Here is a 15,814-nt window from a genome sequence, read left to right on the forward strand (position 1 = left end):
GCAAAGATCTCATCTTGTCCATCAGTCAGCACGTCATCCCAGCCTTATACTGGATTATTATTTATGAAATTAAACTGAAAGGGCACAGCAGGAGAGTAACCCTAATGTCTCCCGGTATTAGATTTGTGGGAGAAAAATAAATTCCCAAACCAGACAGGACCTTATTCCCTGCTGGACCACTCTGTGGACAGGCAAATAAAACCACCTGCTCTTGATGCAATACAGAACAGATGGTAGCTGGCGCCACAAGGAGCTGTCCTTGCTGTGCCACCTCTGTCCCCTTGCCACCATCTCCCCACACCATCTCTGCCCTCCGTCACTGCTTTTTATTTTGTTGTTCCTTGTTAACCGTTGGCCCTGGTTAAAGCCACAGCCCCACGCTGCCGCCATGGGATGTAAATTGCCAGCCCCAACACGAACCCTGTCTCTGAAGAGGCAGTTGGTTGGCAGAGTGAAAACAGAGTGACGAGATGCCATCTGCATTTCCTACTACATAGCTCAATTAGTTGATTGATTTGTAACACTTTAAAAAACATTTTCTAGGCAAAGCAAATTAGGAGAGTGTTTTATAATGTATTCGGTTTAATTAAAACTGCACTAAGTGGAGTACATTGCTTCTTGGTTCCAGAAAAAAATATCACAAGGAAGTCACATACTGTATTGATTTTTAACCCCCCGCCCCCAAGAAGGAGTAAAATAACATTGTTAAAGGTTGCATCATCTAGAGCTACACAAGTGCACCTCTTTAAAAGGTTTTCTGTAATTGGAAAGTAGAAGATTGGATGGCAAGAGAAGACATTAGGATATGGCTTGAAATAGGGAAGTGGGGGGGAGCTGGTAACAGGCTCTGAATTTGAATTACCAACACCTGCTCCTTGTTGCGCTGAAAAATGCTTTTATCATCTGGAGGGGAAAGAAAATTTGCAAACATTCCAGATCAATTCAGAGGCTTAGAAACAAGTTGGAAATGCTATATATATATATATATGTGTGTGTGTGTGTGTATTCATATATGTGTGTATATGTATGTACGTGTGTATATGTACACACGTATGTATGCATGTGTGTATATGTATGTATGTATATGTGTGTATGTATGTATATATGCATGTATGTGTGTATGTGTGTATATATATGTATGTGTGTATATATGTATGTGTGTGTATATATATGTATGTATGTATATATATATATACACATACACACATGCAGGTCTTTACTAATAAGGTAAATGTATAAACAACCTCCTGACATGACATTTTTCCGAGTTTGGATAATTTTAGATGTTAATCCAGATTCTCCCTCTCACATCTTTTTTTTTAAATTTTATTTATTTTTGGCTGCATTGGGTCTTCATTGCTGCACACGGGCTTTCTCTAGTTGCGGCGAGTGGGGGCTACTCTTCCTTGTGGTACGCGGGCTTCTCATTGCAGTGGCTTCTCGTTGCAGAGCATGGGCTCTAGGCACATGGGCTTCAGTATTTGCAGCACGGGGGCTCAGTAGTTGTGGTGCGCGGGCTCTAGGGTGCATGGGCTTCAGTAGTTTTGGCACATGAGCTCAGTAGTTGTGGTTCACGGGCTCTGGAGCACAGGTTCAGCAGTTGTGGCACACGGGCTTAGTTGCTCCGCAGCATGTAGGATCTCCCCAGACCAGGGCTCAAATCCGTGTCCCCTACATTGGCAGGCAGATTCTTAACCACGGTGCCACCAGGGAAGTCCCTCCCTCTCACATCTTGCATTGTCCCTACAAGGCTGCTTTCTCTGAATTCCTGTTGCCTGTCAATGTTACCAAATGCAACAGGGCTTCCAAATTGTTAGTCATCTAATTAAACCCTCAAATTATTGGAGACATTTGCATGGGTAATTATGATTTTTTAAAAGCACTTTGTTTGCATTGCTCTTGTCTCAGTTTCTTCAAAGCCAATTACTGAGAAATTGATTGGATTGGTTTGATTTTTGAAATCATTTGGAACTTCAGAACACATTGCCTTTGCATAATTTTTTTGAAAGTGAAACCAAAACAAAACACTGAAAGGAATACCCTGTGGAACTCTGTAGATTTCACGTCTTCAGAACTTGTGTAGCATGCTACTAAGTGATTAAAATTAGTAGTAGAACAGGAATAGTTATTTTTTGGTAGAAGAGGTCAAAGTAGACCAGTTGAATGGACAGTTTCAGCCGCATCTCATTTGGCTAAATCAGTAATACTCAGCAAGGCAAAGTTTCTCCTGATTCTGTTGGACTTCTCTTCCTGCCTGGAATCGGAAGGATGCTGTTAATACTACTGCCCCATATCACAGAAGATTCTTTTTCTTATCACAGATATTTTATAATACTTCATGACTTAACTTCTTTTGGGGGGATTGAAAACTGACCAACAATATGAGTTCTACCATCCACTGTAGGAAATACATCCATAATGAGGTTCTGACTTCTTATCTCTCGTCCTTCCCAACCTACACACACAGAGGATCTCAAAATAATGCCTTGACTTTGTCCATTCACTTTTTATAAGGTATGCCATAAATTAAACAGGAGAAACAATTACCACCAGTTTCTTAAGGTAGACAGTTGCTTAAAAAATATTGTGGGCAAATACTTGTTGGGTATTAATGTATTAAGACTGATAATATTCTGTGTAAACTACCAGAAGCTCATCTCTCAGTGTTTGCTATGGGTGAGTACCTCAAAAGGACTTTTCAGATTAACACATTCATGTGATTCTATTCTTAAGAGGACCTCTAGTCACCCTACATTTCCGAAGACAAAGATGCTAAAAGATACTTCTGTGAGAACTCACTGATGCCATAAAGTATGTTTTCATTAAACATATAATGAATCCAAGCCAAAAAAGAAGGAAGACAATATAGTAGTTCCAATTTTAAATATTACTAATGGGACTCGGAGTAAAAATAATTGCTATTTAATTACGGAAATGTGTACTCCGATGCACAAATGCCTGATAGAGGATAATGACATTGGACACCGAAAATGTTCTGTGGCCGCTGGGAACGTTTGACAGTAATTTACGTGTTTAATTGAGTTGCCTGAAAAGCTCATCGTGCAATTACATGTTCACTTAGGTGCTCAAATATGTACTGAAAATACCTATGTTTCACTTGTACCTATTGCCCAAATTGCTGCTGCAGAAACTGTTTCCATTTACTTCTGTGTGGGACTCTACATATGATTGCACTTGGTTTAAAATGCCTTCTGCCCTTAGGTCTGATGGCTCAACCTTGCTCTGGGTACTGTTGCGATGCAGACTATTTATGGAACAATATTGCCCTCTGGCAGTGAGGCAACCAGTGGTTTTAATAACTGTTTTATGTCATTTTGACAGCTTTTAAACTAGTCACACCCAGCAGTTTAGGCCAGAAGGGAAACATCAGTGAATGCCTGTAGGAGTTTTATATTACAAAACCTGTATGTGTGTTTATACTAGGAAGACACTACAATTCTTGCTTTAAAGAAAAGCTGCATCCCCAAGAGGCAGACTGAATTTTTTCCTGTAAAGCTTAGAAAAGGGCAAATAATAACAACAATATTGGGCTCACGGTATAAGCAAAGGAAACAACCATCTCCCTTATAGAAATTCACGGGCTGGAGCTCCACAGAGATCAACCCTGTGAGCTGATCACAAAGCTTCTTCCAGTACTGCTTGTTCAGATGCTCGTGGGATCAAAACAGAACTGCGGGGTCACGTCTGATCCTTTGGATTGAATCATCTTGAGGAGTGTCTGGGCTTCGTGAAAATGACCCAGAGCTGCTCACTGAAGCTGGAGAAATCAAAGACGTGGCAGCAGCTGCCACTTCCTGGAGGGCATCTCAGCTGCTCTCAGCCACTTACTCAGAGTGAATGCCTCCCAAAAGCCAGGTGGGCTTTCCCAGCTGCGGCTGGCATTACACAGGGGGGGGCTCTGCTGTGTTTAGAAGTGCAGCTTCCTCACACAGCTGAGAAAATCACAGCTCTGGAAGCAGCCTCCTTTCCAGCCCAGTGGGTTCTGCTGAAAGCATTTGTGGGATGGCAGAAGGCAACTCTGGTTCTCATCTCGGGCGTTGCGACTGGCAAGTCAGGCCTGGCAAGGAGACTCCAAGCATCCCTCCTCATTCCCGTGATCCCTCTTCCCCCTGTAGATTGGTCCTCCATCTCTGGGGCAGAGTGCAGGGGAGGGGCCAGCAGGACCCCTGAGGAGAGGGAAGAATAGATAAATGTAGCAATTCATGCTTTTACTTCAGGTGCACACCCAGCAACACCTTCCAGCAAAATGCCTGGAAGTACTCTGCACGCTAATTTTCAGCTAATATTTCCTGAATGGACACAGACGCTGTGGTCTAGAAAGGACCGTTTTTGCAATTATAATTCAATAATGCAGAAATTAAAGATTTGGAAGTTAAAATATGGAAAAAAAAAAAAAAACCCAAGAAGCATTATTACTATAGAAGGAGAGAATATAATTGTGCTAGATTCAGAAATCAAGTTTAAATGAAGCCTAGAAAGGAATGTAAAACTCCTTCTACAAATGCTGAAATGAGAGTCAATAACATTAATTAAATTTATTATGTATAATCATTTAGATTAAAATTTTGAATTTTTCTAAATTGTCCTTTTAAAAAATGTTAAATTGTTATCGTTCAAGTACAATCTCAATGGAAAAGGCATGGATTTAGCTTAGTAGAAAATTAAGACAATTACTTTAATTGTGCAAGAAATAAATAAAAATAGCTTCAATTATGTGCTCAACTGAGAAAAAAAAGTTTATGTGAGTCTATTTTAGCTGACTCAAGAATATATGCTACATATATATCCACACCTTAACAGGAAAATGCCAGGAGAACCTCAGGGTTGTCACTGAATGTGAAACAAAGCAGACAAGGAGAGAGGGTTAGGGCTGCAGTGGAGTGAACCCACGTTTCTAAGCAGACACAGCCCAGAAAAAGCTAGAAAGCCCCAGCCAACCATTCAACTAGTGATCCTACCACGCAACTTATTTTCCAAATGATTGCAAAAGAAACTAACGACTCCGAAGGCAAAGCAACTCATTTTCCCTGGGAAATGGCTGCAGGAAGAGCTTTGATTTCCTCCCCTGCATGAATTGTCGCAAAGTTTTCCTCAAAATTCCCTACTTAGGCACTACGTTTCAGTTCACAGAGGTTCTCCTTCCAAGAGCTGTGTGGGACAGGAAAGATGCAAGAGGACACACGGTGGACGCTTTTCATTTTGTTCTGTTTGGTTTCCTTGTGTGGTCAGAGGGGCACGCTTCACATCTAGAAGCGTAATTTGGGGAATAAATTGAGTATGCCAGCGTTGATAGAATAAAAGCCCCAGCTATTTCTAAGTTTGAATAATAGCAATGATAATATCAGTAATGATAGCAATGATAATGTCACTACTTTTTAATAGATTTTGATGGACTAACTACTGCTCATAAATACGTCTCTTAAGAATCACAGAATTCCTTGTCTTGTCTTGATTTCTCCCTCATTTTCGAAGGAAAGTTTTGCTAGATATAGGGTTCTTGGTTGACGGTTTCTTTCCTTCAACACTTCAAGTACATTGAGTCATGCCATCTGGCCTCCGAGGCTCCTGATGAGAAATCTGCTCAATGACCTTCCTGGCAAACCTTCTCTCAGCTTCATAGACTTTCATAATGTACCGTGTCATGTCTTATGCAACAGAACATTTTGTATAGTATCGTGAAGTCAGTTAAGTTGTAATGTTATTTTGAGACCAGAATTTAAGGAAAAGGAATTGAACATTTCAAGTGTAGACATTATGAGGTCTCTAAAATTATTACACATTTTCAAACTAGAAATAAAAAGGCCACTGAAGTATCCTGCAGATTTTTATTTATAACAAAGTGAATACCAATATCTAATAACACACGTAAAGAAAAATTTCTTTGGGATCCTTTTTCCTAAGTGTAAAGGGGCCTTGAACTCAAAAAGTGAGAAAACCACTGTGGTGTATCCCCAGCGGTGATGGGTCCATTTCTTGCTCTGACCTCAGAGTGCACCATTGTGATGTACTTCACAAAGCCCTATGAAAGAGAAAGGTGGGCCCAGGTTTTTGGTCCTTAGAGCCCAGGAAGCTGCTTTTGGTGACCTGACGGCCTTGGACCTACAGTTAGCTTGTGTTTTCCTTGTTTCTGCCATTTTGTTCATTTTCGTTTCTCTTTTCTCTACTCTTTTTTATTTGTGTCATTGTTCTTTCTACAGTTAGCATAGTGAGTATTGTTGGTATAGTTAATACTTGATTAGCATAGTTAGTGTAGTTAGTACTAGTTAGCGCTGTTGGTACAGTTAGCGTAGTTAGCGTTGTTAGTAGAGACAGCACACTTAGCCCTGTTAGTACAGTTAGCATTGTTAGTTAGCGTAGTTAGCATTGCTAGGTAGTGCTGTCAGTCAGTGTAGTTAGCAGATCACCAGGATGCAGGGCCTCACGGCCAAATCTGCTGGCAAGGAGGCTCATATTGATGACTTCGAGATCCTCCGCACCATTGGTGAAGGCACCTTCGGTAAAGTGAAGTTGGCCCGGCACATTCTGACCGGGACACAGGTGGCTGTGAAGGTCATAAAGAAAAGGCGTCAGAGCTTCTCAAGTGTCCAGGCACTTTTCTGGGACGTGTGCGGTATGAAGGCTCTCAATCACCCCAATATTGTCAAACTGCTGGGGGTGATTGACACAGAGGAGACATTTTTCGTGGTGATGGAGTACCTCAGTGGGGGGGACATGTACCGCTATTTGAAGATCCATGGCCGTATGACAGAGGCGCAGGCCCGAGGCCTGTTCCAGCAGCTGGTCTCCGCCCTGCAGCACTGCCACCAGAGGGGCATCGTGCACCGGGACCTGAAGCCACTGAGCCTCCTCTTTGATTCCAACATGAATATCAAACTTACAGACTTTGGCCTCAGCAACAAGCGTGATGACATTGTCCAACTGGACATGATCTGCGGCACACACCCTTATGCTGCCCCGGAACTCTTCCTGGGGCAGAGCTACAGCGGCCCTGCGGTGGATGTGTGGAGCTTGGGAGTAGTGCTGTACACCATGGTAACTGGGTCCCAGCCCTTTGTGGGAAAAGACTTCCAGGAGCTGCGGAAGCAAATCCTACAAGGGCAATACCCCATCCCACCTTATCTGTCTTTGAAGATAAGGGATCTGTTACAAAAAATGATTGCCCTCAACCCCAGTGACAGAGGCACCTTACCTGACCTCATGAGGCATCCATGGGTCAACATGGGCCAGAAGGAGCCACTCCAGCCACCCTGTGAAGAGGACCTGGAGGTGACAATGGTGAGGACTCCGGGCTTGACTTGCGACCAGATCCAGGACACTGGGACAGGCAGTGTGAGCTCCAAGAAACCCAAGGTAGAGGTCTCCATCATAACTCTGAAGCCCTTCTCTTGCGGGGACCTCTGTGGCAGTGAACTTGAGCCTTCTCCAGGCCCTGTGGTGTCCTCCCTGCAAACCAGGTGGCTCTACCACAGAAAAAATGTGCAGCTGCAGGAAGACCAGCAGGCAGGGCAGAAGACCGGTGAGTCTGCCTGTCCCCCACCCAGCCTGGAGGCGAGGACTGCCACCCCCAGCCCAGCCCCCCAGTGTGGCACTGGGACATCCACCTCCAGCAGCAGCAGAATTGGAGCCCCAGAGGGAAGCAGCTGCCCCCTGGGTGTGTCCAACACTGGAAGGTCCTCCCACTCTGGGCAGCCTGAGAGTGTGTCCTCATCCACTCTCTCTGGCCAGAGCCAGAAAAAGCAAGGGGTGGCTGGGAGAATCTGGAACTTTATTTTGAAACATCTTTGTTGCAAGCTGCCCAGCATGAGGCGTCATAATAAAGTGAGCCCATGTGAACCCCATGGATGACCGAGGCAGGAAGGTCAGGCCGCCGCACTCCCTGGGGCCCGGTGCAGGGGAAGAGGAGTGTGTTCTCTGCACGGCCTTCAGAAGCATCGTATCCAAGACCCTGGCCAGCTCAGAGGATGGTCCGGAGCAGTCCGGGCGACCGAAAGCGAGGCCACCGTGGCTGCAGGTCTGCCCCTCAACCCCCACCTGGGTGAAACTTGAGAGACTGGACTGTCATTCCTGGGGCACGTCTCCCCTCCCCCACTCTTCTGTCTTCCGTGTTGGTGGGGGAGGGGGATAGTTCTTGTTCCAAGAACTCCTTGGTTCTTCCAATTCTAGTTAATAAACTTGATGCTCCAGAAAAAAAAAAAAAAAAAAAAGAATCACAGAATTCCTGTGAGGCAAGTGTTATTGCTTCCAGTTTACTCATATGGAAAATAAGGACGAGGGAGGTTATGTTGATTGTTCGAGGGCCAGAGCTAGTAAGAATTTGAACTCAGGTCTGTCTGCCCCCAAATCTATGTGTTATAACCTCGCACTACTTTTATTTCAACAGATTAAAAGAGGAATAGGTGGTCTATGGTAGATGGTGTTACTGACCATGATTCTTAAGCCTCCCTGTACCCACACCCTTTGCCATATGACGTTGGAGCTGCTTCTACTAAAGGAGAAGAGTCTTTTTCCCCAACTACCCCCCTTGATCTTGGGTTTAGCCATTTGACTTGCTTTGGCCAATACAGTGAGACAGAGGTGACAGCATGCTGCCAGCTCTCAGCCCAGGCTCTCACTGGCCCTGATGCCTCTGCTTCTCCTCTCACTCCCTGTCATGCCTTTGAGAAGACCATGCCCTGGTTAGCTTGCTGGTCCCAAGAGGAATGCAAGGGACATGTGGGACCGAGCTGCCCTGGTTGACCTGCTAATAAACCTCAGATGATCCAGAGATGCATGAACACTAGTAAATGATCACTGCCATCTGTTTTGGAGTGTTTTCATAATTACTAAGGCAACGGATACCCCCTCTGTGGTCTAGTTTGCAGAATATGTGCTGAATGAATAGGTATGCACACACATACACACATATGTATATACACTTACCTAATTGAGTATAAGTGTTGATGTCTTATATCCAGAAAATCATTTGGTACAAATAAATATTTTATTGTCAAAGGAGAGGGAGTTTCAGTATTACTTTCCTTTGGAAAACTGTTCTGTTTCTCTCTCAATTCCTCCATTAAATGCCAAGGAGATGTTTTAAGACAGTTTAGCTGCTTAGCTCTGGCTTTGGTCTTTGATGGATTTTTCCTGATAACTGACACTTAAAGAGACACTCTTTGGGCTGCTGGTGCATCTCAGCAAGAGAGAGGCATCTTGACCCCTGCAGGGTAGCGACAGTCCAGCACCCCACTACCAAATTCCATCCTGGTGACTCTCAGCTGTAGGGCTACGCGAGGTGTTTTTGACTTTGACTCAGCACTGCTGATCTTGTTCAATGTGAATTGGGAAGTAACTTTGCAACATCCGAGTCTGCCATCAAGTGGCATCATGTCATTTTATAAGACACCAGGCAAAGGCCAAACACAGAAGGAATAAAGCACATACATACATTCACACACACATATGCACATACACATTTCACAAGGCATTTGAAGCCGTTCTCAGATTGTAATTGGGTCAGAGTTTTTGGTAACTTTGGCTTTTGGTATATTGACCTATGTGGTGCTTGAAATGATTATTTGATACAGTCATAGCTATATTCTTAGACTATGACTAAGTATATAAGATGAAGTGGAGAGCTGGCTTAATTTTGACAGAAATCACATTCAATTAATCATGCCTTAAAAAGGTAAATTTTTGTCTTAATATTCTGCTGAATAGGGTTCATGTTAATCTCACTGAGAAAAGTGAATTTGGGTCAACTGTTACAAACAAAGGCAAGCTGATGTATTCGAAGGCCAGACAGTTTTATGGCCAATTGATTCATTTAAAGTAATGTTTGCTTTTCTAATGTACGTGTAAAAATGTACATGTTATGATAGTAGGAAATCTGTGAAATACGCCCTAATTTTCTAATATCCAAGTAGGAAATTAACATAGTTGTATCTGATATGGGTTAGAATTTCAGTACGATTTGTATAATTTCAATAACATATTAAAGAGTTTCATTTTTCAATGGAAAGATTCCAGGGTTTAGAATAGGATATGCACTTCAGCCTTGGTGGTTTGAGGGGGAATTACAGTAGATGTTTTCTCTGGAGGGGAAACTGATCAAAAGTGGTCAGCCAGTTGAAACAAAGCCCTACCATTCCACAGAAGAGAAATGTGTGAATAAGGGAAGGCTGAGTGTATCATGTGTATCATAGGCCATTTTTACCTTGTTAAACTTGCAAACCAACTAGATACAATCTAGTATTTATGTTCCATCTTGTAGTCCTTCTATGTCTTCTATTTTTTTTAATTTTTTTCCGTGATATCGATCTGGTTAGATGAACACCGCTAATACGTGGCATCATTAACATGTCCTGATTTAGCTGACTGTTACAAAGGATATTTATTGGTTCTGTGTTCATCCGTTCAATACTATCTTGAAATCCATCGTTCTCTACATGGATGTCTAATGGGCATCTAAGAATTAACTGTCTGAAGAAAACTCTTGACTTGTCTACTTCTACCAAAAACCTTTTTGCCCCAGTCTTTCCCACCATCATAAATGGTCTCACCATTCACCCATTTCCTCGGGTCCAAGCCTAGGAATCATCCTTGCTTTCTCTCCTTCCCTCATACCTCGCCTCCAATCCATGCGCGAGCCCTACCAACTCTAACTTCAAAATATATCTTCTCCCAGTGTCACAGTAGTTCAAGGCACCGCCATCTTTCATTTAAGCTGTTCATGGATTTCCCTGATTTCACTCTTTCCCCCCAATATTTGCTTCTAACACAGCCCCCAGAGTGTTTTCTTTTAAAGCACAAACAGATTATATTAATTCCTTGCTCGGAACCCTTCAGTGGTTCCCTAGCACCTGCTGAATAAAATCTAAATTTTTCATCTCAGCCTACAGCGACCTTTAGGATTTAGTCCCTGCTCTTCTGTCCAGGGTTTTCTCCTGCGGCTCTCTGCCCTGTTCACTCTATCCATGCTGGCCTTCCTCCTCTTCCCCAAACATTCCATGCTTGTTCCCCGCTCAGGGCCTTTCCACTGCTGTTCCCTCTGCCTGGAATACGGCCCCACCCCATCTTCTCTGGCTCACTTTCTCACTTCTTCCAGGTTTCGTCTCAAATGCCACCTCCTCACGGAGATGTGCCCTAGCTGCTTGATCTAACACAGCCCTCCACGCTCTGCAGACTCCTAGTCTTGGCCTTCACTGTAGTGCAGTCTGGCCCCATGGACAGCTGGATGGGTGCTTCTTTCTACGAAGCTGATTCTGGCTGCCATTGCTAGCTTTTAACAATTATTACTTTTTGAAATGTGGACAAAAGGGCTCCCTCTGCCAGTTCCAACACTGAGCTCAAGGCTCTGTTCTTTCCTGTTCAAATTTATAATTCTATTACCACTTTCCTGGCTCCTCTTACCTATAAACAACTCACATATGGACCAATGTGACTTCCACATTATTGTGATGACTCCCCTGTTTACCCATGATGTGTGTTCTCATTTGCATTACAGGAACACTCATTATAGCAGAGTGCGTGGTATCGGTTTGTAAATGCATGAGAAATGGCACAAACTGGAATGATATATGCAGATGATTACAGTAGGAGGAGAAGTCTCGTCTTTCAATCCATACATTCTGCCTTTGACTATTCTTCATATGCTGTTTGCATATATTTATGTTTTTCTTCTGTTAGAAAACCAATAGTTAGACCCAAAAGTGAAATAAAGTGAACATGCTTACAAAAACAAGAAATATGCCAAGTGAGACATATCACAGATATATATATATATATATATGTGTGTGTGTTAATAGATAGATCAGTTGATCAATCTCCTCCTTGGCATAACTTAATCCAGTATTGTTTCACATCACAGTGACAATCTATACTATACAAATATTTATACTTTTTTTTTTTTTTTTTTTGGCTGTGTTGTGTCTTTGCTTCTGTGTGAGGGCTTTCTCTAGTTATGGCAAGCGGGGGCCCCTCTTCATCGCGGTACACGGGCCTCTCACTATTGTGACCTCTCTTGTTGTGGAGCACAGGCTCCAGACGCGCAGGCTCAGTAGTTATGGCTCACGGGCCTAGTTGCTCCGCGGCATGTGGGATCTTCCCAGACCAGGGCTCGAACCCGTGTCCCCTGCATTAGCAGGCAGATTCTCAACCACTGCGCCACCAGGGAAGCTGTATTTATACTTTTATACTTTCAAGAGAAGCAGAGGTAGTACAAATGTATATACTTGTGTTTTTTACTTCCTTTCATGGAACCAGTAAAATATTCAGGAGAGACAGAAAGAGAGAAAGAGAGGGAAAGAGATAGGTAATAAGGGAGGAGGGAGGAAAAAGAAAATAAATCTCACTCTTCTTCCTCTACTTGAAGACAACTATGTGTTTGAATTTCATTTGTTAATTATTAGCCCCACCCCCATCCCTAGTGAAGCCTCCTTTTTAGTGTGTGTCTTGGCATTGATTTTACAGGTCCAGAGAATTTGTCTAATTTTTCTGCTGCCTGGAAATCCCCAAACTGCATCTCACAGTTCTCTCTAGAGCCTTCTAAAATCTCTGTATGTTCCCTTTGGCAATTTCTAATGACCCTTGTGATGTTGAGATTTCTTTATGAGAACCAAAGCTCTGGCCATCATCACAAGCCTTGTCTGTCAGTGTCATTTCTTCTTATGGTTTCCTCCTCACTGCTTAAACTCTTAGCATTCTTTCTTTAGACTAAACTCAAGCTGGCTTTTTCTAAGAGAAAGACACTTTTCTTTTGGTGACCCAACTTAATATTCCTTTTCAAAGATGAGGGAACATTTCCATCTCTCTTCTAGTCCTTAAGTAAATTGGTTATTTCATAAATGGTGGGATAAACATTCACAATTGTCAAATTTTTAAAAAATCAAGTGAAGTCTTTTTTTTAATATCTCTTATTTTCTACTGACGTTAAGGGTAAGCATTAATACTGGTTTCTTTGGCTCTCTGATAAGAAGGTTCCTTTTCCTTAAAAAATTGGAGTACTCGGAACCACCCTCCAAGCTAATCTGAAGAAGAGTGATTCCCCCCAAAAAAGATGTCTTCACAATCAAGCTTTGTGGACTTGACATAGAAAGATTCCCAAAGGAAAGAGATGACTTGACCCATGTTTTATTACTTAGATAACTAATGGTGATGATGGACAATTACAACAATCCTTTTCTTATGCAAGACACTGTAATAGTTACTTTTTGCTGCATAACAAGCCACCCCATAATATAATGACCTAAAAAGCACATGTCTCTCCATGTGCTGCCTCCACCTCCAGCCCCGGCTTGTTCACAGGGTAGAAGGGATCCACCCAGCCAGAGAGGGCAAGCCCCAGGGCACAAGCACTTTTCAAGTCTCTGATTATGTCATGTTTGCTACTGTGCCATTGGCCAAAGCAAATTACATGTCCAAGCCCAGATTCAAGGAAGGAACTCTCCCACTTCTTCATGGGAGGAACTGCAAAGAATTTGTATACATTTTTGACAATCTACTATAGACACCAAAAATGAGAGGGTGACTTCTCTTTTCTCTTATAAAGGTTACACAGTAATGCAAAATGCATACTTTCTCTAGACAGTGAGTAATTACATTTTATGTGTCCTCTTACTCTTTTTGTCAAAGCGTGTGTGGATCATCTTTTGGGAGGAATAGCAGAACCCTTGTGGTGTACCGCATTCTAAGGATGCTGGTGACAATTTATTCAACCCAGGACAGCTGCCTCGGGTTGTACAGGCTGTGCACTGCACAATCTAGGAGATACTGTTCACACCACATTCTTAGTAATTTTGCATATCTGTGACAGTACTTTCTTGGCAAACAGTAGTTAAATTTCTTGAGGAAAGGACATTTATTTCTACATCTTACAAAAGTGACTCTTTGGCTTGTGACTTATGCTGACAAGCCCATCCTTTCTGAAATGAAGAGAGACTTCTTATAAAAAATGGTGAGGAAGTCCCCAGCTTGCATAGATTATCTTTAGCTGCTCATTTCTTCCACCTTGTAGTGCTTGTCTTTTTCCATTTCCTAAAGGGCAAAGCCACCCCAGTCTTAAGTCTTGTAGATTGTGTTTGTTAACATTCATATTTACAAGCCAACAATTTCACAGTTTTAAATTACATTTTCTATGCTGTTTGATTTTCCAAATCTGGAGTTGTTTCTCTCAACTCCACTTTGCTGGAAGTTCATCACTAAAAGATTTTTCTTTTTCTGTTTTACTATATATACGTATGTTTCTGCTACTTCCTTTGACTTTTGATTGCCAAAGACACTCATAACCCTCTGTGTTCCTGGAGGTTGTAGTGTTGTCTGTTGGAACGAGAAGCTTTAAGGTTATTTTGGAGATCAGGGTGCACTACAATCAACTAAGCGTATCTAGCGAGCCTCTATTTTCTGCGGGTTTAATGATGCATGTTGAAGTTCATTTGAAAAAGTCAGCTGTATATCTTAACACAATATGTTCTATTCTAATACAGAAATAGTTTATTATTGGGGTTTTTATGCTGTATTTGTTCCATTTATTCAAACCATTTATATGTACTAAGAATCCTTTCAGGAGATTTTTTACAATTCTTAGTTTTTATCTAAATTACAAATTCCATTGTAGCAACTTTGGAAACTTTGGCGTAAAACCACAGTGCAATTGTTGGATAAGGAAGGGGTGCAAATAACTTCATGGTTTATTTCTGTGTTAACCAAGATTTTCCATCCATTGAAATAAGTATCATGAAGCTTTCAAAAATATGTATCTATGAGTACCCACCATTCATAAAACTATATGTTAGAGTTCGGTATGGTATTAAAATTGGTTGCAAAAGCAAAATGAAGCAATAAATAGGAAATAAAAGGTGTGTATGCGTGTGTCTGTGTATAGCATTACAATCATTACAAAAGCTAACACTGAGTCTCTGTATTAACTTCCTCTGAAAGAGCTTAAATTTCTGTGTAAGAGTGAATGAGTGACAAATAAGGAAGGTCAGAAAATGCTTAAGCTTGTTCATCTTCCTGAGAGGATGTTAGTGGTAAGTTTGAAACACATGTATTTTTCACTGATAACTGGCTCACATTCCTTAAAATATTAAAGTCCCGAGGTGGACACACAGATGTGTGTGCATACACACAAACATACATACACACAAATATATGCTTTATTTTTGCATTTGAAGAAGCTTTATCTCACTCACAAATGTTTCAGTCAGCTATTAGCATAATAATGCTGCATAACAAACTAGCCTAAAACTCAGTGGCTTACAGCAAGAAGCATTTATTTACTTTTAAATTTAGATTGGCTGAAGCAGCTCTGCCTCAGTTTGGTCACTGGACCTTGTCCTCTGCCTCAGGTTGGACACCTGACCTTGGCTTCAGACTAAGGTCTTGAAGGAAGAGCTCAGTTCCATTCCATGTGTTTTACTCTAGGGTTTAAGATAAAGGGACAGCAACTTCCTGGAACATACCCTCCTCATGACAAATAAACACAGAGCCAAGCCAGACACCCAAGCATATTGAAGGCTTCTGCTCATGTCACAACTGCTGACAGTCCTTTGACGAAAGGAAATCTTGTGCTCAAACTCCAAATTAGTGAGGCATGAAAATGTATTCTGTCTACAAGGGCATGAGAAGAGCCATAAATATTTACGAAACAATAACCTGGTGTTTCACATTCATCTAAGGAATATTATAAACTGAAATTCCTATAGAGACTGGCAGGAACCATTTGAATAAAACAGTCTAGGTGGGGAATGAAGCAAATAGCCAAGGGATGACACCCTCAGAAGGAGACAGCAGAAGCTCAGCTTCAAGGATTAGT

At 42.0% G+C, this 15,814-nt stretch overlaps 2 protein-coding genes across 5 annotated transcripts in view; both read left to right on the forward strand.

The window, feature by feature from the left end:
- The window catches only part of MACROD2 (mono-ADP ribosylhydrolase 2), a 1,990,905-nt gene that overhangs the window by 1,682,303 nt on the left and 292,788 nt on the right, over positions 1–15,814 (forward strand). The window lies entirely within an intron of this gene.
- Positions 6,634–10,296, forward strand: LOC309614232 (serine/threonine-protein kinase MARK2-like; the record flags this gene model as incomplete). Its single annotated transcript, XM_082362320.1, has 1 exon — positions 6,634–10,296. One exon carries the CDS (start codon positions 6,634–6,636, stop codon positions 7,864–7,866), a length of 1,233 nt encoding a protein of 410 aa, XP_082218446.1. The 3' UTR covers positions 7,867–10,296.

This window comes from Balaenoptera borealis (genome assembly GCF_965194805.1).
Source record: "Balaenoptera borealis genome assembly, chromosome: 16".
Classification (NCBI taxonomy): Eukaryota; Metazoa; Chordata; class Mammalia; order Artiodactyla; family Balaenopteridae; genus Balaenoptera; species Balaenoptera borealis.